Raw genomic sequence first — 23,601 nt, forward strand, 5'->3', positions numbered from 1 at the left:
CACTGCACTTTGCAAGAACTGATGGTTTTCAAGTAGCAACCTCCACTATATCCAGGTTATATTTATGGTCTGGGTTGGCAAAGACAGTTCCTTTGCAGATGAAAATAAAGTTTAAAAGGAATGAATGTCCTTTGCTTCGAAAATGCCTGTGTTGTAATGACTCAGTGTCTTTGGATGCCTCTGTTTAGTTGTTTCATAGCCACTGGCCTGTAAACATTTGCTGACAGCTGGGTTTAAATGCCATGTCATATAGATAAAGATATTTCCTATTTTCTTCAGTCTATAAGTTAAAAGTCATTATTCTTGGTATTTTTTTCACCACTGCAGTGCTCTTTATGGTCTGTTATCTTTGGCCAATGAGTGCATCATCCAGTTGACTTTCGTCTTCCAGCTCTCACGCAAAGCTTCGTTGAACTTCACCTTGAAACTCTTCAGCGCTTCGTCCTCGGATTTACCCAGAGCCAAGGAATCCTGTTGAAAGCAAGAACCAAAAAAAAAAAATCCACCATTAACACGATTTTCATCATTAATGTAAGCAGCGACATTACGGTGGATAAAACACAAAGAAATATATCTGCTTCTTCTGTCATTAAAAGCCAGGTTCAAAGACTTTGTGGAACCAGTGGAATGAAATTACAGTGATGAGACCAGATAGAAGGGAAGACCTGCTGGAAGGGTTTCAAACAGCAGGAGTTGCATATATCTGACACATGGGAAAAACTTTGATATTTTTGGTGAAGGATATCACTCTGAATCTAACACTGTCTCTTGCCAAATGATTGACGTTTAGTACCTTTAAATACTGGATATCTTTGGAGGAGGTGAGCTCAGGAAGCCCCGCTGCCTTCATCATTGCAAATAAGTTGACAAACAGCGTCCCATTTCGACACAGGATCTTGTAGGCCTGCTCACAATATTCCCTAAACCTGACCAAAAAAAAAGATATGGAAGTAGGCATCAGCTTTAAGCATCCAACCCATTCCCCCCAAACACCCAATACCAATGTATCATACATCGTTATACCTTTCAAACTTCTCACTGTTGTTCGTCTTTCCTTGCTGGATCACATGGACAAAGTCGTAGGTCAGGATAAAAGGCACACGCTCCCTGTTGATCCCAAGTTTCCTCTTGAAGTTTCCCAGGAAGTGTCCGAAATCAATGTGAAACAGCTAAGCATCAAAGATAAGTGCGTTTGTTAGAAAAATCTATGATGCAAAGAACCAAATGAACGTCTTACTTTGAAGTCCCACCTACTGTAGGTAGCTAGGCTTTTCATTGTGCTTATTAGGATTAAGTGACAGAAAAAATCAGTCATTCTGTTTCTGCAGCCCTGGTTTGACTCATCATGGAGCAGAACTTTTTTCTCATAAGTTTTGTGTAGCTGTAGGGAAATTGAAGCGGGTGTGGCTACTACTCTGCAATATTTCACACTTGGAAAGTCAATTTTTTTTCCACCTTCAGTAAAATAACAACTGTCTCTGTTCTTGTAGAATATGCAAAGAAAAAAAGAAAAATCCTATTATTGAATGTGAATATTTTGAACCGAACCTGTCCAGTTTCCCGGATCATGATGTTGTCGTTGTGGCGGTCACCGATCCCCAGCACGTAAGTAGCTACACAGTAGCCAGCACAGGAGAGCGTGAATTCCTCTATTGCCTGATCAAGTTTGTCCCTGATGGAACATAAAGTAAGAAAAACAAGGAAGCATAGCTTTAGCATTTTTCATTCTTACAGCACATTTCCTAATCATCATTTATAAACACACAGACAGCCCTGAGGCTGCCAATTTTTTCCTGCTGTTGCATATGGCAGGAAATATTCACAGAGGAGATCCTATGGCAGATTAATGATTGACCGTCACATCCTTTCAGTCTAGACATGCATGGGGTCCACTGTGTTAAGCTTTTACTAATTTTTCCTGCACTGCTTTAGGCTCTGCAGCATTTCAAAAATATTACCTTTCTGTTTTGTCAGCTTGGCCTGTGCTGCCAAGTGACGTACAAAGCCTTTTTTCATTTCGTGCAACAGTCCTCTTTCCTCAAGGAGCTTTTAGAGAATATGAGACCTTCAGACGGTCTGGCACCAAATAAAAATCTACTCTAGTTTATTGTTCCAGGAGTTGCATGCACACTTTGTCCCATCCTGCTGCAGTACTAAAAGTCCAGCTCAGGAAATCAGCAGCACAGACCACACAGGATCAGCACAAATCCACACACTGCATCCCCCAGCACAACCGCAGCAGCTACTCAGAGGTCAATGACATGAATTGAATATTTTAGTCAGGCAAAGATATTTCATTAATTGGCGTTGAGAGCCAGAAAGCAGAATTGAAACTGGGAAGTACAAGCAAAGATGGAAACCTCACTACGGGTTATAAGAACTGAAAGATTTCCTGACAGAGCAGCTATGAGAACTTTGTCTGCTTTGGTTAGCCCAAGAACTGTTTGGAGGAAGGAGGGGGTGGGGGTGTGTGTGTGTGTTAGACAAGCAAATTGATGGCCAGCATTCTTTGTTACTGTGTTGCTATAATGAAACAATCATAGTGATCAAAACAAGACACTCTTCACGTTCCAGAGTCTTTCTATAGACACCTAGATCAGCTCTGGTTCCAGCTATTGGTTCAATGTATCATTTCAAAAAAGATTAAAAAAAACGAAATTACGAAAAACCAATTAATAGTCATACATATGAACTTTTGTTTTGGCTAACCTGACATTTTCCCCCAAAAATGTAAATGGCCATTAACTGGGACCTGTATGTGCTGAAGCTAAAAAATCATGCTGTTTATTTATACTGATATGGACTAAGTGATGTGTTAGGAACAAAAGGATGCCACATCATTTGATGGAAATGAAAATGATCAACCTACAGAGGGCACAATTCAAAGACACCCCAAAAAGTGAAGTGAAAAAATGATGCGGCAGGCTACAGTATCTGTGTGTGTGTGTGTGTGTGTGTGTGTATGTGTGTGTGTGTGTGTGTGTAAATCTGCTTAAATTGGTTCTCTGTTTTTTTATCCCTACCAATAAATAAACCACTGAATCTGAATCCGATGTTCCTTTTCAACCCCACACAGATTCAATGAGGAGAAACCAGACTTTCGGGGCAATTTTCAGAAGGAGAAGGCATTAAAATTCAGAGCAGCTGTTTCATATTGTCAGTAATCAGAGTAAAAAATAATCCAATTACGGCTAAAAATGTACATATTCATTTGCCGCTGTGTGTAACAAGGAAACTCTCTGATGTAGCAACACATGTTGGTTTCTATGCTTGAACTCTTAAAGATCTGATTATTTGATTTTATATTTCTTTGAGGATTTTTATATATTTATTTTTTTTGATTTAGTATTTTAGTTTGATGCATTTATTTCTTCTTATATTTGAGATGCTGTAATGTTCCAGTGCTGCAGCAAATAAAGGTAATTAAAACAGAAATTCATCATGAGAAAAATAAAAGTGCACAAGATTTGGTCTGATTGATGTTAATATTAGATCAACACATTAAATAAAACAAGGCAACCGTCAAACATATTTTATGAGGAGGACATTTATGGCAAATTTCACTCAGCTGTAAATCAGCTCACAGTAAATCATATTAGTGTTTCTTTGTGCTGAAATAAATTTTTTAAAAATGTTTTTTGAAAACATTTACATTTTTAATCACTCGTCTAGTTTTAAATGATGAAGACATCCAAAAAGGATAATACTGCGCCTGCCTCTTTAAGTTGTAGTGAACACGCTACAGCTGATGAGCTTTTTTGAGATTTTCATCATGTGAAATAAATGACGGGTTTCTACTGGGAACACTTGGAATGTCCTTTTGTTGAACTGGGGCCACTTTTTGGTAAAAAATTAGCATAGTTAAAATAAAGCAAACCAACTGATCCTGAGGGGTTTCTGAGACACTTCAATTAATCCTTCAGGGCAAACGAAAGGCACCAGCTGAGTAATTTTTGGAATAAATGGAAATTATGACTTCCAGATAGAATAATACTGTTTCTGCTTAGTTTAGAAATAGTATTTAGATCGTTGTTTTTGGGTTAAAGTTGAAACGACTCACCCTGGGTTCTTGGATTTCAGCCAATTCAGCAAGGCATCCTTGTTAAAGGCAGCAGTGGCCGCGCTGTTGCTGCTGTTCCTCTGGATGTTGGCAATCGTGTCGGAGTTCTTCACTATCTCGATGAGTCCCGTTTTGTTTCCGGTGGACAGGCAGCTGTACGGGATCATCCTGAAAGTCCATGTTTCAGTCAGTGGGATTTTGTCAAAGCCTTTTTTTTGTTTTGAAATAATCAAAAACAAGAAGATAATTTGATCCCACCTGAGATCCAGATTCTCTTTCTTCCAGAGATTCTCCATGAGTCGGATCATCTGCAGGGTTAACATGTCCTGCCGCAGATCTAGTAAAATAAAATAAAAGTGGGAAAAATAAACCTTATTCTAAAACTAACAGGGAAAAGAATGCTACACATTTTAGCCATATTAAAACTGGAAGCCAAACCAACACAAAGTAGGACATAACTGTGAAAAGAAAGGGACAAAGTTGATGACCATTAGAATAGGAATCATTAGAATAGGCAGCCCATTGTAATCTCTGTATGGATAGAACTGTTAATTCTGCATCTATATTTAGCTCCCACAGATTATTTAGGGTTTGTCTTTATTTATTCTATTTGCCATCATTTGCACTGGATTTCATTAAATGGTACCAATGATAATGGGGCATCTAAACTCAAATGAACAGCACACTGCTCAGATTTGTTTGGGTTAAAATTCTTAAAAACAACAAGCATTTTCCTTCCAGTCTGCAATTCTGCACTGCTGTCTGCCACATTAAGTCAATATAAAAAGATCATAACGCTTCTGGTTGTATCATTATAAAGTTTAGAAACGTTTAATGTAAGTAATGTAATTTGTTTTTTTATTGCTTTATTTTCCAAGTTATAAACTGTGACATCAAATTCAGAACTAAACATATTCAAAGGTTGGACATGATATAGCAGACATTTAATTAGTACCTTCTGCTTAACCTAAATGAGTTTTCGTTCTTTTGCAACAAGGTTTGAGGTTTTTATGTTGGTTTGTTGTGTTTCTCACCGTCTCCACTTTTGAAGATGATGCCCACCATGTCTGCTTGTTCCAAAGGGTTCTTGTACATTAGCCAGAGAGGCTTCATCTTCGAGTCCATAAATCGACACTTATCAGCACTGTGAAAAAATTTAACTATTATGAAACATCTCACCGTTTAAAGAGATCTCATGGTACGCAAATTTCAGATTCTTTTTTCTTGTTTCAATTTTAAAGTTAAAGTTGTTACTTTCAATATCTAATTAATATTTCTAGTCAAATATAACAATAATGCTGTAGAAATGATAAAATCAAGAATAAAAAAACAAAAATCTTAGGATTTTAGAAAGAGTTAACAAAAGGGAAAGCATTGCCTGATGTGAATTAATGTTACATTTTGGGTTTGTTTCTGTTCGATTTATAAAAAGAGAGACAAAAAAATATTGTCATTGGACAAAATCTGCTGTTTCTGTGTATAATGCTAACCAGATCGCAAACAGGATGACGCTGGGGTTGAGCGGCGACAGCAGGTCAGACAGCGCCTCCATGTATGACTCCTGTCTGATGCACAGCTTCAAGTCGTCCACGGTCATTTTCTGGGCCGTCTTGACGATGTCGCTCAGGGCCTTCATTTTACCCAGAGCCTCGTTCTGTATGGAACAAGTTGAGCTTTAGAGCAGCAAACGCATTTATTATAGAATCAAAACACGGAAATAATAAACAAGGCTGTTACCTGTTTGGATAAAAGCTTGATGTGGTGGATGTTTCCCCTGCAGTATGCTTCCAGAATCAGACCAAAACGTAAACTCACCGATGCCACATGGATCTCAGATCTACAACAAATCCAGAAATGTCAGAAAGAAAAAAAAAAAGGTTGAGCACATGAAATTGATTTTAAAATGCTGTCATTAGTTCAAATTGTTTCTCACTTAAGATGCCAAAACAGAAAGTGTCCTATCCTCCTGTTGGACAGCGCCCTTTCCAGCAGGAAGGTGGCGAGATCACAGTCCAGGTAGGACTCATATTTCAGCACCTGGACCAGCTGGATCAAATACTGTAACAGCTCATCATCGCTGTGGAAGGAAAGAGAATTTAACTTGTGCTGATCTGCAAAAATATGCATTTAAAGGCTTTCTTTCCCCTTGGAAGACAAATTCTTTATGTACCTTAGCTTCTTGAGGCATCTGATGGTGAAGGACCGTACTGCTGGGTCCGGAAAGCTGTAGTCCAACAGCTCCAAGGCATGAATGGCAGGAAGTTCAGGCCAGCTTTTCAGTAAACCCACCATCTAACAAAAACAAAATGAACCTTTTTAATTTCAATTAGGACCACCACAGGATAGGCATTCTGATCCTTACTCTGACTTTACTAATAAACTGCTACTAATTGGATTTTTGAATCTCAATAATACTTCAAACCGTATATTCCGGGCAAACACCAGTTTCTGGTTTTCTATGAGATCTGATTCCCCCTTTTTAGAAGTGAAAGACAAGTACGTAACATGTACCACAGGTTCCTTCACAGATGCTGCATTTTTGGATTCTTATGGGAAATCCAAGATCATCCGCATTTACGTATGTGTCGCTCATTTTGATCAGACCCTTCATAAATTCATAGATTTTAAGAAACAGCTTATCTGAAAATGTACAACTGTTTTAAGTTTTATTGAGCGATATTCACAGGATTTAGTAATTTTGATTCATTTAATAAGTAAAAAAAAGTCTGATTTTTCAGTGTTCAACCGATTAACTTAAAATTGGCCCATTAAGAAATTTGGCTGCTTGATTGTTGGATTTTGCTTTCAGTTAGATCTACGTGCAAGAAATATATATAAGTCTGCTTCAGAAATAGGAAAACGTTTACCTCTTGTTTTATAAAATCCTAAATATTACATCTAAGATGATAAACATGTGAAAGAAAATGGCAAAGCTTACATTTATGTATAACAAATCTAAAAGCAAAACAAAAATATATGTGTTAAAAAAGGGCATTTTTCTTAGAAGTCTTCGATGCCAAAAAAATAAATAAAAGAACAAGATATTCTGGTTAATTTGAAACTAAAAGCCATAATAAACAATATTTGCCAAAGGTGTTTTTCTGCTTATCCTCATAATGGGAAAGAGAGGGGAACATGACGTTTCAAGTAATGCAGTATGTGTGAACTATGAGCTGAAAGACCAAAAAGCTCAATTCAAAAACTCAGCTAATTATCTCCATACCTGAACTACGTCCTCGCGCTTGTTCCACTTCGTGATGAGGAGCAGCTTGGACAGGCACTCGGGGAAATAGTCACGGACCTCTGCACGCAGCTTCCACATGAGCTCTTTCTCATCCTCAAAAAACTCAGTGTAATTTTTGTTGTCCATAATTTCTTTTAGTCTTAAGTACTAAAAAACGAGAAAAAAAACAACAAAAAACATGAAAATCAGTCTTCAGTAAGAAACGCTGTGTTCAGGTTTTAGAAACGCTTTCTGATTTTATTATCTTACCTCATCTTTAGGGGGGAAAACTGTTTCGCCATTCCTTTCTGGATTGATAATCTGAAAAAGGTAAGGGAAAAAAAGATTTTAACAAGTTATTTACAAGAGTATCGTTTTTACTTAAATATTTATTTTCAAGAGTTTAATTTCAATTATATTTTTTTTATTTATTATTTTATTCTGAGAAAATGTATTTAGAAAAGGTTAAGGTTGTACATATAGATTAAGGATAAGATACCTTGTCAAGTGGAGGGTAATAGAGCGGGTGAGGCCGGATGTTTGGGAAGCGAATGAGGAGCCCAGCAGCGCTGTCTACATTGGGGTTCTTCTCGACTGTTCCCATTGGGTTCAACAGGTCACTTTTGTCATCTGTGGTGAAAGAAAATATAAAATAAATATTTCTGAGCTCTGATTGAGGTGACGTTACAATTTTTCTATTTTAGCTTTAACATAAAAAGGGTTGAATACATATTAAACAGCTTTACTTTACTAACATGCTTCTGAGACAAACAATCAACAGCTGCATCCAGCCAGCGAAGGTGTGTGAATCAATATGTGTGGTTCAGTTTCTACTACTCCCCACGCTGGGTATTTCTGATGGTATCATTTCTTACCCAGGTGTTTGCAAAAGATGCTGTGAACACGTCAGGCCGTTTTTAGTGAGACGGAAATGCAAGATTAGGCAGGAAGTACCTGGTACAGATGGCCACATGGATAAGAGGAACTCCCCGGTCTTCAGCTGGTCCTTGTAGTCAAACACCATGGTGTTCACCCAGGCAATGGGACAGTCCTGGAAAAGAGCAGCAGTGGTGGTTGGATTTCACTGTTAAAACAAACTGCAAAAACCAAGCAGTATTCAAATCTTGTTTTTTTTTCTTTTTAATAAAACCTTTTTAGGGAAAATTGTTCTCTACATATTTGTTCCTTTTTTGCTTTATTGCTTAAATTTTGAGCTCAAACAAAGTTACCTTAAACACAGAAGCCTTTTCATAAAGATAATTGTACACTGCAACAAAACATCTAAATAAGTCACCTTTATCTTAAAATGAGTGCCTTTTGTTGTGAATTGAGGAGGTAAGAGACACACTTTGCCAATTGAACAAGACAATTTACTTCTGAAAAAAGAAAAAAAAAACAAACGATTGCGTACTCTTTCTTTTGAGTGCGTATGATCTAATTAGCTTATTTTAAGAGTTAAAATACTCCTTCCACTGGCAGATCATATTTTTTACCTGTTCAGATTATGGTAAATACAGTTAATTTAAGACATGTTTTACTTATTTGTTTAGGGCCAAAATACATTTCTGACCTGCTAGTACACTATAACCCCCCCAGACCTCTAAGGTCATCTGGGACAGGTTTACTTTCTGTTCCTAGGGTCAGAACTAAACAGGGGGAAGCAGCTTTCAGTTTCTATGGTCCTCACATCTGGAATAAACTCCCAGAAACATGCAGGCCCGCTGCTACTCTCAGTTCTTTTAAATCAATGCTAAAGACCTTTCGAACGTCATTTCTCTAAATGACGTTCATTTCTTTACTGTTTAATCTCTTATACTGCACTGTAATTTTTATTCTTGTGTTTTATTTTGTTTTTATTTTGAACTGTTTCTTCTGTGTTTTATTTATCTTTTAACTGATTTTATGTAAAGCACTTTGAATTGCCCTGTTGCTGAAATGTGCTATACAAATAAATCTGCCTTGCCTTGCCTTGCCTTGCCTTATTTGTAGATCGTTTTCGCAGTCCGTCAGTGGGAACATCTTATCCAAACCAACCTCCCCCCATGTTAAACATTAATTGGTCCCATTGTTATATCAGTATTTTACTGTGATTAACAATATTATTGGAGCTTAATTCCAGCCTGATTTATTAATCCAAGAAATCAATTAAATTTAACAAATTTCTGATTACAGGAGGCAGTATTACAAAAAACAAATAAACAAAAACCAATACATAATGCACCCCCTTCCTTTTAAAGAAACAGAGGAGAATAAAAGTCCTTGTTTACCTCTTTAACATCTATTTTACACATCCAGCATTAACATAGTGTATAATCCCAAGAAGAGCAACATCATGGTTGTTAGAAGCAAGGAAAATAAACATCAGATAAATCCTATATTCCTCTTCTATTGTGCTGTTCCGAAGATATGTAATGAGGTTAAATCTTTGGGACGCCACATAAATGATGATCTGTCAGGCAGTGTTGTACGATGTATGAATAAAGTAACATGCTGGTCAGAAAATTTTATATGTGTTCACCCACAACTAAAGTACCTTCTTTTAAAGTCTTCTGTATTCCAATGTACAAATCTATGGCAACAATACAGAAGAGGCAGCATGCACAAACTTCATGTAGCCTACAGTGATGAGGCTACTGCACAAAACTACCTAGATAAAGCAGTGCTACTGTAGCCGCCTGTTTGCAAGTGTTGGTGGACCCACAGGTCCTCATATGTATAGATATTCTGTGTCATGTAATGGCATAGTTGCCATTGTAGTAAAACCTGCACTGAGGACATTCAGATTTACATTGAGATTTTGGAATCACTGACATCACCATTTATTGATGACTGAGTGTAAATTATCAAGCTCTGTGACCTTTAGAGGCTTTTATTTATTTGTATGTGTTTCCTTTTCTTTCATTTCACTATGGACCATTTTTGTGTCTTAAATAAATTTTGATTGATTGAGTCAATGATATAAATATCAGTCTGGAAAAGGTCACTCAGTCTTTTCTATGTGTTTAAAATTCCAGAGAACCACAGACTACATTTACAAACTGAGGAAATAAGGAATTGTAGTTAGCATATCCAGCATTGTCAGGCAGACTAAAATTACTCCTAGTAACTAGGGCTGAACGTATTTGCCAAAAATCGAAATTCCAATAATTGCATGCAATTATTTGTAACCAAATTGCAATTTTATTTCGATTTTTCTTTGCACTAACCCCAAGCTTGTAGATGCCTCATCGAGTGAACAAGTGTTTACTTCGACTTGCATACATGGATCTGCGTGCTTGCTGCAATTTTCTCTACTTTTCTATTTGCCGACAAACCAACTTAAAGCATTTTGCCACCATCTAAAGGGCTGCAGGGAGAAATTTTGTGTCTTTCTCATGATAAATATATTGTGATTAAAAATCAGTGCCTCTGCGATTTGAGAATTGTGTTTTGTGAAAATGCAGTTATAGTGCAAATGCAATTAATTGCCAAGCCCTACTAATAACATGAAGGTCTCATCCAGGAGATCACAAAAGATCCGAGACCGGCCTAAACAAAATCAGAGCTAATCTGGTTGATATGCAGAACAAGGACAGATACAAGTGTCAGAATAAAAAAATAAATAAAACCATACTCTTCAATAGTGATGCTAAAGACTTTATGCATCTTGTTAAAGACGAGGACAGCTGTCAGATTTAAGAGGAAATTACGTTTTCACATGAAGTGAAGTTGCTTTAGATAGTTCATTTTTTTACAGTTTAAAAATAATCTAATCCTATTGTAAACACTGGCCGTTTAAGAAGTTCACATAACCGTTGATATACATTTTTTTAGATGAACTGACAAATGGAGAAATCCATCAGGGGCTAAATAATTTCTCTTAGTTTGTCGATCCATTAATAGGTTTCCTTCATTAACATGTTCCTCACCAAAAAAAAAAAACACACACAAAAAAAAAAGACTCTGGCTAATATTTCTGTCGTGTTGCATAAAAATAAAGTTCCTGGCAGGCAGCAGAATAACAACTTTTCTTATTTCATCATTTTCTAAGCAACCAAAAAAATGAAAAATCTGAGTCGAGATGCAGGCAGACGAAAACAGAGGCACAAACAAACAAGCTAAAATAGCCCAGCTTCCGGCTGCCGCTCTGCTGTCTGGCTGCAGGACTTCTCTTCCGTACATCAGAAGAGAGAAGTAACTCAGAAAGAGGAAGTGGCCTCCATGGCCTGGAACCACACCTGGGCAACTTGTTCAGGGAGGTGCACCCAAACATTCTGCCCACAGCTCCTGCAGCGATGTCATAACAAAAAATGTTCAGACCACAACTGCAGAAAAAAGGGGAATTTGTTCACTGAGTGGGCGTAAAAAAACTTCTTTATCTTTCACGCTGGTTTCACAGGGTGGGGGCAGAAAATATCACTGTAAAAAATGGACAGAGGAAAACACCTTTCACTTTCTGAGATATCTAAATTAAGATGGGAAAGTGCTTTTTCTAAATAACAAGAAGGTGGAGTCAAGGTAGAGGTCTTCATGCAGGTAGTCCGTTTGGCTTGAGTATTTGAAAACAACATTTTGAATCCCTTTTTATCAGAGATTTAATTCCAGTTAGTGTGCTCCTCTTCAATGAAACACCTCCGTGTGTCCTCACACAAAAGTGACACCATCCTACACACAGAGAGCTAGCACCTCATGGTGGTACTGTTTGTGCGAGGAGGTATTAAGTACAGTAGTCCACGTTTTCACTTTGATATTTTCTGAGTCATATCTTATTCATGCTAAATGCTTGGAGTTTTTTAGAGACAGGGGAATCATGACCCTTTTTAAATCTGATAAAAATGTCCTTAATGTTTGCTTTTATTTTTAGATTTTTACATAAAATTACTTTTATGTTATCATGTTTTATGTTATTTTAAAGATCACATTTTTTCTTTAATTACTAGTCTTTAAATTTGTTTTGCAATCATAAATTTGAAAATTATTTCATACAGAATATTTTGTCGATTATGTTTTTTTTTTCATTGACAATATTTAATAAAAAAGAAGTTAGTTTTAAGCTGCCAATCCTTATGACTGTCTTTTTTTTCACTTTGATTTGAATAAATCTTTGAGAAACAATTTTAATTTTCCAAAATAGTTTTAATCATAGGTGTTCAAGCTCATTGGATACTAAATATCACCCTCTGTTCTTCACTGGTATGACCATATTTGGTAAAAGCATGAACAGCTCTAACCTTTGTATCCTTTTTTTCAAAATATTTGTAGTTTTTAATGTCTTGTCTCTTTGCGTGTAACATTTTGGCTCTAAACTGGCTTGAAAAATTATTTAAAATTGAATTGAACTTTGTTTCTAGATCAGACTTTCTAGGATAGTGGTTTGGAAATTGAAAGGTTAAATGCAAACCTCCCCCCACCCAGACATCATGTTCCCCTTGGTAAGGCATTGCACCTCAAGTTGCTAACTGGTACTGCACGTGGTGAGCCATACTTGCAAGGTAGAAAGCGATTTTCAATCAAATTAACATCTACCAGTTTATTCATTTATTCATTAAAGCATTTTTCCCTGTTTCAACCACAAACTTCAATGTAGTTAATTAAAAAACTGTATGTGATAGACCGCAATACAAATCAATCAATAATTGGGAAGTAAAATAAAAGAGGATAAATGTTTTTCAAGATTTCTACAAAGAAAATTGAGAGGCTCTTGGAAGCTCTGGAGGAGCTGCAGAGATGTGCTGCTCAGGAGGGAGAATGTTTTTAAAAGATAATTGTTCATCTTAGACTCCTAAGTGACATTCTATGTGAAATTGTTTATTGTCAATAGGGTTGTCAAAAGTATCGATACTCAAAAAAGTATCGATACTGAAATGTTGTATCTGAATACAATACTCGTTTTAAAAAGTATCAATACAGTGCCACCACCAGTGGCACCTAAGCAGTCATTCATCTAAAGTGCAGAATAGAGGACAATGCACTTTCTGAACACTTTGTGATTGAATAATTCTGTGCACTTTTCAGTTTCAGACTTTTTTTTTTGTAAGAGGTGCAGCTGCTGAGAATTATTTTTGTTTCTTAACCGGTTTGGCTAGTGTCATTGTTATGTGTGCAAAGCATAGCCAAGGAAGGAACACTTCATTTTATATGTTTTTTATCAAGTTTGCTTAATATTGTGCACAGCATACAACCTCAAAATATTGTTCGTATTGTTTATTGTATTTATTGCATTTTATTTATTAATGAAAATATTTCTGTAGAATTTTGGAGTCTTTGTTTTTATCCTTGTGGTATCGAAAATGGTATCGAGTATCGAATATTTTCCTTAGTATCGGTATCGAGTTGAAAAGTTTAGTATCGTGACAACCCTGATTGTCAATGAAAAATCCTTACTGATTTAAAAGGTTAAAAAAACAAAACAAAAAAACAATTGTGTGTCGTCATCTCAGAATCTAGTGTTTGCAACAAATATGCTTTAGCATTTTGCAAGAAATAAATAACACAACTTGACACGTGTGTCTGTCAACTGTGAGGATGTATTTAGAATTCCTTCCTTCCTTGGACTAATGTGCAGATAAAAGAGCTAAAGCGGATGAATTGCTAACCGCAGCCTTGCCACTGAACACACTTGCACAACCAGATGCAGCAGGAAAACACTCCCACAGAGCACACCCCTACTCAACACACCAAACACAGCGGAGGATACAGAGCTCTTTGTACCTGCTAAGCATCAGACCTCCTAAACCCACCTGTTCCAGCCCCAAACTTACCGCTTTCTTGTTCTTCTTTTTGGTGCCCCGGGGTTTCTTTGCCTTCTCGATGACGGCGTAGAGCGCAAAGCACAGGCGGCTCATCCGGGGCAGGTCAGACACGTTTATGTCGAACTCCAGCCTCTGGTCCCACAGGGGCTCTGAGCACACCGTGACCTCAGTGCTCGTCATCATCTTACAGAGGAGCTCACTGCCGTGGAAGAGACCGGCCTGCACCACCAGCTGTGTTGAAGCAAAACACACACATTTACACATTATGGGGTGATTTAAATAAGGCCTCCACTGGTGGTTTAGAAGCTGAAGTGTTTAGGAGTTGCATAAGGGGGGTTGTTTTTTTTTTGTTTTTTTTTTAAAGATTCACAGAATAGGATAGAGATGATTCAGAGTTTCCGGTGTCATTTGCATTATGAGTCAAGGGGTCTACAGCTTTAATGTAAACAGGTTACCATGGCTCTCAAATTGAGTCAAGGAAGCAAGTCCAAAGTGTAACGACTCACAATTAAATATCAAACATTAAAGGATAGTTCAGTGGGTGAAATGGACGTACAGAGAAGTTCAAACCCCATCGACACCTCCTTTCTCTGCAGATCTCACAATTCTAACCTTCCACCATAAAACGGGCGAATTCAAACGGAGCACCGAATTGATGTCAATTCGGGGATGATGCCTTATTTGTTTCTGGCCTGTACTTTTGTCACGCCCCGAAATTGACATACAGGCTAGCCCACTGGTTAAATGGCCCAAGGGAGGGGGGGTATGAAGTGTCGACTGCTGTACCGCTGACCGGACCGGACCTCAGCAGAGAGCCATTAGCCGCCCATCCTCAGCCGGAGGAGGGGGGCTGGGGGCCGGTAAAAGACATCGGAAGTCTCCGGTGCGATTGCACCATAGTCGACCAAAATCCTGGACGATTTTGAAATATCCGCCGTACATTTGTTTAGGTTTGAAAAGTAGGACATGTCCGGGAAAAAGAAGACGTCTGGTCACCCTACCATATCATCAATTTGATGTTTCAGTGAGTGAGTGCTTGTTGCTATGACGTGTCTTTGCTCAGCAGCTTCGCTCACTGTAAACCAACCAATCAGAGCACAGCTCATCTAAATATTCATCAGCATACCATAAATGGAAGAAAACCTGTTGTTTCATTCTAGGGCGTTTAACCAGGCTTGTATTAGGGCTCATACAACAGCAAATATGCCATTTTCAGCCCAACCAATGTTTCACACCCTATTCAGAGACCTTAAGGACCAGCACCAAATACCCTATATAATCATTCTATGACCCCTTTAAGATATTCTATCCCAAACTGAGATTATAAAAAAAATAACCCCCCCAAAAAATTAAGTGCCTCCGTGTTTCAGTTACAAAATAGACCCAAAGTTTGATAATATGGTAACTTAGCCATGAGATACGAAACTCACTTTCTCGACAATATATTTGCAGCCTGCAAACATACAGATCAGGTCAAGGACCGAAATGTAGAGGGTAACAAAACGCATGCAACAAACAACCAAAAAAAGAAGTGCATCTGAAAGCAAGAGAAGGGGAAAGAGCACGAAGCCCGCCTTTTTTCTTAGAATCTAGGCCTCAGAGTGAGACATAAAAAGCCAGATAGGCCCTCCCCACTTCCTGTTTTGAAGTTTTAACCAACCGCCTTGATGAATTATGGGAAATGTGCGGTTTGGACATGTGATCACCCCCCCTCTTTTTGTCATTTACATGTTAACCTGACTGCTCCTACAACTGAAATTGACATATTGGTAAACAAGCCAACGCCACATTTCATTGAGCAGCAAAGTGAGAGAAAACCTACGCAAAACCACACCAACCTTCATTCCCTCATCTGCGTTGACTCTGCTACCTTGCAGAAGGTGGATGTAAAAGGGCTCATTTATGGACCAGAGGGAGGACGTGTTCTGCTGCAGGAGAGAATAAGAGACAGCGAAAAAAAACAAAAAAGTTTTTCTCTTAGCTGAAAACAAATTTGCATTCGCTGCTTTCGGTGTAGTGTAAGTCCTGAAGCTCTTAGTGCAGTTTCCTGTTTGTTCAAGAAGTAACAACACACAGCTTAATTTTTCAAAAGCAGGCAAGCATGAAACCACTGGAGCTTTCTGAAAAGACATACAAGTGAACAAAAACTCTACAAAAAGCTGCCTAGGATGTATGTCTGAAATGATGCTTAAATGATTCACAAGGTGAAAGTGAAGCAGCGAGGAGGACTAGAGTTTAAAAATAAAGACTCTGACTATTGCTTTATAGCTTAAGTCTTGTTAACATGAGGTGAAAGGAGGCCACTATATGAGCTATATACAGCTTTACAGCTGCAAAGCATTCTTTACTTGGAGGAGGTTGTTGTCTGAGGGTAAAAAGGCCTGTTAATGGAAGTCCAACATTTGTTTTGATTACAACACTTAGCAGAATTTTTGCCAAAAGTTTCAATGAAACACATTAGCAGAAATGCTTTTGCAGCCATTGCTCAGAATGAAGCCATATTGGATTTTAAGGTTAGGTTGGAACAAAACCACCAACTTAAAAAATGAAGTTTCTAACTTCCAAGTATCCATATTTTTAATTACTGGTTCATTAAATGTCTTCATCAGCTTTAAGAACTTTCTTTATCTGTTAATTATTTTTGTAGTTCTAATGAACCTGAATCTATCTTCTTTTGGGGGGGCTTTAATAAAATGAAACAACAAGCTGAAAAAGTTCAGAACTTTTCCTAGGAGCCTTAAAGAAGCCGACTATCATAGTATTACACAGCAGCTCTAAGCATGCTAAAGTCCACAAGCTGGTTTAGGATTAACTGATGGGAAACAGAAAGCATTGGCAGGTTAATGGCCGACGACTTCATACCTTCTTCAGGGGCAGAGGGGGAGGTCTGGACAGGGAGCGGGTTTTGTATATCTGACTGCCCACTCTGCCTTGATCCTCCTGGTATTTGCTGATTGTGGAGTGGTGCACCATGGTAAGCTGCGGGTTTTGACCGTTCCTCATAAATGAGAAAATGTACTGCAGAAACAAACAAAAAAGACAAGAGTTTTTTTTTTTTTTTACTTTTGTTTCTTTTTTCTTTCTTTTTGTTTACTATTAAAGCAACCAGTTAGCTCAGCTACAGATATTTCCCAGCGTCCTGATAGCACTGGTTCAACTCCTGAAGGCCATTTATTTGCTGCAAGTTAATGCAGTGAAAATCTCATTATGTGTGGATGGAAGCAGTTCCTCTCTGCAGAGCTGCCGGACAGATATGAGTCACTCCAGCAGGTAGCTGGGGTTTCAAAATCAACAGGGGAGACTCCTGCCACCAAAAAAAACCTCCACTCAACCCGCTTCTGATGTGACAGACACCACGGCTGTTTGTCCGACCACCTGCACCGTTTCCAAGCTAACAAATAGCAGACAAGGCGGGTCAAAAAAAAAAAATACTTTCAGTTACCTTTTCCAGAGCTAAGTAAAAAGTAAGTTTTTTTTTTACTGAAACCCAGACTGCAAGTCTGAACTGAAACCATTTCATTGTGAAGTTTTTTTGCATTTTTGATTTATTTTTCGATTTACACAAGTTCAATTCTGCTACATCCCTGCAGAAGAAGGACATAAATGATAGGAGGTTTCTGGCAGCTCTGTAAGAGATTTCTCCATGGAGAGAGGGAGCCTGTTGGAGAAATTACTGTGACATCTGTGCAAAGCGCCTCTCTGCAGCAGGTCCAGAAGGCTGGAGAGCGTAGGAACAAATCAAAAATGCTAGATTGGGTCTGAATGAATTTGGGCCCAAAAAAGAAACGGTTCTTTAGAGTGATTGTAAACTGAGACACTAAAAGAAACAAGGAAAACAAAAAACAAACTAGAATTCAACCAGTAAATGGAATAAACCAATTCCCTTTTCATTGTTCAATGAAATACGAAAACATTCACTTTTTCTCCAAATTTCTTATAACTAGATTTTCCCATTAGTTGCACTGTAATACCATCAAGCAACAGCTTAGAATCCATTGTACCTTTCTTTTTTTATTGTAATAAGATCTTTGCTAAACAGATTAACCTTTTTTCCCTCCGTTACACTGCAGACAATTTCACCCAGCTGCTCTCTCAGCATGTCTACACATATTCCCAGATCAGTGGTCACCTTGGGGTTAAGGTCCCTGGCTAAGCGGACAGTGACAAGAAAGACCACTGGAATTGCACCGACAACTTTCTCACAGCTAGACGACTCACTCATAAATTCTTCCTTTTTCAGTTGGAATATCTTCTAGCTCAAATTGATGGTACATTTTTTTGCTTTGTTTGTGCCACGGATCACCAGAAAAGAAATAGAATAAGTTGAAATCGGAATTAGAAAATCAGAAAAAGTTTAATTGCTGAACAACACTGACACTTCACTTTCTGTGCTTGACAGGTCAGGAGTGTATTGTTTTTTTTTTTCTGATTAGTAAATAATATCTCATGAAATTAGAAAGTTATCTGAATGACAGAAGGTTTGGGAGAAGCTGCAGCAGAGTTGGTGGCGTTTATCCTCATTAACTTATCTGACGGCGAAGCTGTTATCCATAAATCTAATAGTTTTGCTGTGTTAATGGTATCCCTTATCTCTTACTGGTAAAATTCTAAGGTTAAAGCTGATTAATGGAAAAAGATTGCAAAAAAAACCCCCAAATCTATAAAAAGCCCATAAAAGATAAGATAGATCTTTACAAAATGATAGTAACAAGCAGAGCAAAAAAAACATAGGTTACGCTTAAACCATTAATAAACCTTTCAAAATATATTTTGAGTTTTTAAAATAACGAAACATGACAGAACTAAATTAGGTGAACCGTCCAATAGGATGAAGTTTGATCCAGGGAAATAAAAGCTGACTATATGATGGATATTTATCAGAATATATCCCAGTATTGTGTCAGAAATGCCCTGATCATCCTTCTTCTGGTCAATACAGACTGTAGGTTTTCTTTTCTATTCGCTGAAGACAATTTGTTCTCTAAGGGCGATCACATATAACAGAGAATTTTAAATTGAGGTAATAATTCTGAAAGTGAATTAAATACCAGATTTCATCCCTCATCAAAACATTTGTCTCTCTCTGATTTTTTAGATGGAAAAGCTGTGAGAGTTCTTGGTTTTTAACACATTTAATGAGCAGAAAATAAAATGGGATTTTTGCACCAATAAGAACTGATAGAGGAACACGTGGCTGACTGATTGGTGCATGTCTATTCAAAACGTCTGCCATATTATTTAAACAGAAACAGAAACTTGAGCTTTTTAATTTTTTTTTTTTGCAGCAGCAGCATACAGTTTGGCACCTGAATGCGTTCTCACGGCCAGAGCCGACATCTCTTTTCAGAGTTTCAATCATGCTGAAAGCTGAAAGAGCAAATAATGGATTCATTTCATATGAATATCCGTCTGGAAAAGCCTTGGTGTTACATCCACCCTCAGATAACCTAAAATGGCTCCATAATATTCCTATCTCAAGTAAAGGGTTTTCCAAACAGCTTAAAGGAATATTTACAAAGACATCAAAAGTTTTAGTATTTCTAATTACAATATATTACATATAATAAGTGAATGTGGCGTTTGGTTTTCAAAGTGAATATAATTTGAGCTTCATGTTGTAAATGAGAGTGTCTAGGTGGGTTATCTGTAGTGTCTCACCTTGAACTGGCACAGCGGGTGGCTCCCGTAGATGAACTCCCATCTCCCATTGACCTGCAGGGTGTAATCCTCAGGTTCCTGCCGCACAGAACGGAAAACTGTGGCCTTCTTTTTCAGCGCGCTTTTCATCAGCGCCACAGGGAGGTCCTGGCAGTCCTGCTGCAGCATGAAGCTTTCCTGAAAGAGCCATGCAAAAGATACAACTAATTTAGGTGGCACCTGTATGGAAAGTGGAGTTTGTTTTTTTACAAGATGTGTTGAAGGTTGGGTTAATGAGGTGGGTGGGGGATTTCCAAAGTTTCTTATTAATGCTTATAACCATCCTCCACAATAAATCTACTCAAGATGGAACCAATGTTTTTTTTTTTTTTTCCAATCAAAGTGACTGCACTCTGCAAAAGCAAAAAAACACATGTCAACTGTTTGACTCATAACCCAGTAACACAGCAGAACAACTCACATCGCTTGACTCAAACTTGATGTTGATGAAGAGCTTCTTGCTGTGCTTCGACTTTGCGCTCCCGCTGGCTGCCGGTGATGGCTCCAGCTCACACGGAAAGCTGTACTCCATCCACCGCTGCCAGGGTAAATTTTGCCGCTCCACGGCCTTCTCTTCGCAAAACGTGCGCATCTTGGTTCGAAACTCGTCCACCTCATGGTTCTTCTGAGCTTCAAACTCGTGCAGACCTGAATGTTCACCAAAAAAAGCCTTAGAAAAATGGCTCTGGATTCAATTAAGGAGATAAACGGCTACTTTTAAACAGGAGAACATTAACTTGAGTTCAACCCTTACTAAAAATGTCTGAAAACTGATTCACAGTATATTTAGCTAAGTATGTCTTTTCTGTGGCGCTGCTTAAAAGTATTTAAGCAGGTCTGCTAAAGGGTTTTTGAGCTTCTTATTTCTCCTATTTAATAAAGAAAGAAACAAATAAGTTTCTTCTTTTTGCAGATGCAACTAATTATTCTGATTTTTCCCAAAAATGCAGCCAAGCACTCAAGGCTTTAAAAAGATTTAAAAAAGGTTTTAAAGAAAAAAGGACATAGAACACAATCCACTGGTCTAATTTGAACTCAGACCATTAGAAACGCTAATAAACTAACTCTTTATCATTAACATAAAAATGTCTTTTCATGGTAATACTGTAATTTTGATCTATCATGACCCTGAGTTCAGATTAATGATGGCAGTATCACTGGGATTGTTAATTCTACTTTTCTCCAATGACAGTTACATAATAGCATCAGTAATGTCAAAACAATAAAAAGATTAAAACAGTTACAGTGTGGAATTTGTTGATCAAATGTCTGATGGTTGATGTTATTACAGTCTTATGTAAGTGGTATCCTGAAGATGCCTGTTTAAAAATGGGCCTGATTTAATAGCAGAGTTTATGTTTGTGGGGCTTTAGTGAGACGCTGCCTAATTTTTTTTGTCACTTTTATTACTATAATGTTAAATGCCAAAAAATATAGAGATAAGATTTCAAGTCTATATCGCCAAATAGATATAAAAAATCAGTCATTTATATCTGTAGCAGCCCTGTTAGATTGTGAACTCACAGCTGTTCTGATCCATTCTGCTAGGATCAAAGGGTTTTCTTCTTAGATTTACAACCAGGAATTCAGACAATCCAATTTGCGAGTGCAAAAAGAATCCATCATCATATTGAATAAAGGTATTGACAACAGTAACCCTTTAACAGAACCTCATGCTTCCAATGAGAATCGTTCCCAGAGCAGAACCACAGTGTTGGATCAGAGATGGGTGCAGCCTACCCTTGCCAATCAGCAGACTGATCTGGGCATTGGTGAGCTTCTCGCTCCGGTCCCCCTCCCTCGCCACCAGCCTCAGAACACGCATGAAAGGCCGAACGTCACTGATGCGCCTCGACTCTTCCTCCAGCTCCTCCCGCTCTGCCGTCTGGTTGATGCAGGTGAAGACGTACAGATCGGGATCACCCAGTGCACAGAACAGGGCCTCGCGACTGGCGTTTTTCCAAACCATCTGCAACAACAACAACACACACACACACACACACACACACACACACACAAAGCTCAGATCTCTCTCTTTAGAGACAAAAAAAAACAACAACATCCAAACAGAACTGCTACTATGGTACTTCTGTGAAAACTGCACAGATCAGGGAGGGATTTAATCTTCCAAGAGAATCATTACCTAACGCAGACGAATCAAACAGCATGAAGTGGCAGAACTGTTGGCACACTTACACTTCACAGCAGATCTGTGAGCCGGCCATGTTTGCTCTGGAAGCTTTTCTGCAGCCCCCTTCTCTAATGGCCGAATGAAATCCAGTGAGTAATTTTGGAACCTGGGTTAGTTTTTATTATCTTTTATTATTATTTTATTATTTCATGTTTGAAGGGAATCTTAAGCCAACAAATTACTTTAAAGCAACGTAATATGAGCGACATTAAACAGCTATTTTGAGGCTGTGTGGTCATCTGAGCCACAGAGCATATCTGCAGTCAATTAATTAAAGCCTACTGATAATACAGAGATATCTTATGATACATGCGCAATGTGCGCTTAAACAGAAACTGTTTTATGGTGAGAATACATCAGTAGTTTGAAAGAAAAGCTGAACTCGAGTGTTGGGAGACCTACTTTCTTGATGTTTCTGATGGTGTCATTTTGTGACACAGGGAATTTGAGGAAGATCCCGGTAGGCAGCAGGAAATCCATGTCCTGTTCCCCCTCCTTGTCCCACTCCTCCTGCGTCCCATACTTCCCCGGGGGCATGGTGACGGCCTCTCATTTACCGTCAGCTCCCCTGCTGCTGGCCGGAACACAAACCCAGTTAGAGGAAGCAGACGCTGGGGTTAATACAGGTCCAAGATTAACATAAGTGTACTAAACCAGAACCTCTGTCAGCTCATCTGGAGGAGGGCATGTTTAAAATCAATGAGTGACCATAAAAGATGACAGCAAAGGGGTTCATCTATGCATTGTGCTCAATCTGATCAGAATCATTAAAAAAACACTTTCTTGGTTAAAATAACCCCTTTTTTTAATGTGCAGGTTAATGTCACAGCTCCACATGTTTAGTAAATGCCTCTCTGAGTTTTACCAGAGAAATATGGTGAGGTCAAATAAGGTGAGGACACACAACAAAGAAACTTCAGTTCAACTGAATTAAACCAAAAACTAGAAGCAGTTTTGAAATCTGCTTCTGCTTCCCACAAACCTACTGAACCCAGTTTGACGGTTTGCCTTTGCAGTAAATTACCCTGTTTATTTTCATAAGAGGAAACCTGTGCTGTCAGAGCTCAAAGCTGCCTTTATAAAACGCTTCTAAACTCTCATCCGATAAGAACACATTTAGAGAGAATATAGCTATTGTTTGTAATAAAACGTGAAAGGAGAAGCTGATAGTTACACGTTCAACAACTCGCATCTAGTTGACGTGATGGCGAAAGGCTTTGCCAACCTGTTGGCGCACACACTTGCCTGTCAGCGCCGCACAGCCCCGGTCACCTCCTCATGGTCTCATTGCTGCTAACATGGAAGCTGGAGCATCCTGCTGTCGGATCCAAAGCACAAATCCACCTGCTCGGCCCGGACTGTGAGCGGTTTCCCCTCCCGGCAGCTCCTGCGATGAAGTGTCTCCCTGCCTCGAAGCGACGCGCTGTCATTCATGCGGTGACGCTGCTGCGCAGCGCGCGCCGAGCGGCGGGGCCAAGGGACCGTCCTCATAACAGACACCTCCTACTCTTCCTCCTCACATTTAAAGATAACCGCCATTAGTTTACCATCAATTAACATGTACGGGTTTATAAAAAACAAAAAATATAAATAAAATAATAATAATAAGAAGAAGAAGAAGAAGAAGAAGAACGAGATTTTCTTCTGCTGCCTTCAGTGGTTTATACGAATTTTAAAAGGTGGGGGTCATATAAAAAAG

At 38.4% G+C, this 23,601-nt stretch overlaps 1 protein-coding gene across 2 annotated transcripts; it reads right to left on the reverse strand.

Annotated features, from left to right (window-relative positions):
* Window positions 1-325: 325 nt before the first annotated feature.
* pik3cd (phosphatidylinositol-4,5-bisphosphate 3-kinase, catalytic subunit delta) lies at window positions 326-23,337 on the reverse strand. 2 transcript variants are annotated; one of them, XM_038305904.1, is made up of 23 exons: window positions 23,148-23,337; window positions 22,305-22,473; window positions 21,452-21,680; window positions 20,133-20,359; window positions 19,673-19,849; window positions 16,877-17,032; window positions 15,853-15,939; window positions 14,024-14,245; window positions 8,238-8,334; window positions 7,783-7,913; window positions 7,554-7,604; window positions 7,284-7,451; window positions 6,231-6,352; window positions 5,994-6,137; window positions 5,798-5,897; window positions 5,551-5,714; window positions 5,095-5,204; window positions 4,319-4,397; window positions 4,061-4,228; window positions 1,549-1,672; window positions 1,024-1,169; window positions 794-926; window positions 326-471 (listed from the first exon to the last, which is right to left on the reverse strand). In XM_038305904.1, the coding sequence occupies exons 2-23, from the start codon at window positions 22,437-22,439 to the stop codon at window positions 334-336; spliced, it is 3,108 nt and encodes a 1,035-aa protein (XP_038161832.1). In that variant the 5' UTR covers window positions 22,440-22,473; window positions 23,148-23,337; the 3' UTR covers window positions 326-333. The 2 variants fall into 2 exon arrangements, with proteins under 2 accessions (XP_038161832.1, XP_038161831.1); XM_038305903.1 differs by having other exon boundaries at window positions 15,853-15,942.
* Window positions 23,338-23,601: the final 264 nt, after the last annotated feature.

This window comes from Cyprinodon tularosa, unplaced genomic scaffold, assembly GCF_016077235.1.
Source record: "Cyprinodon tularosa strain WSP-4 unplaced genomic scaffold, ASM1607723v1 ctg57, whole genome shotgun sequence".
Classification (NCBI taxonomy): Eukaryota; Metazoa; Chordata; class Actinopteri; order Cyprinodontiformes; family Cyprinodontidae; genus Cyprinodon; species Cyprinodon tularosa.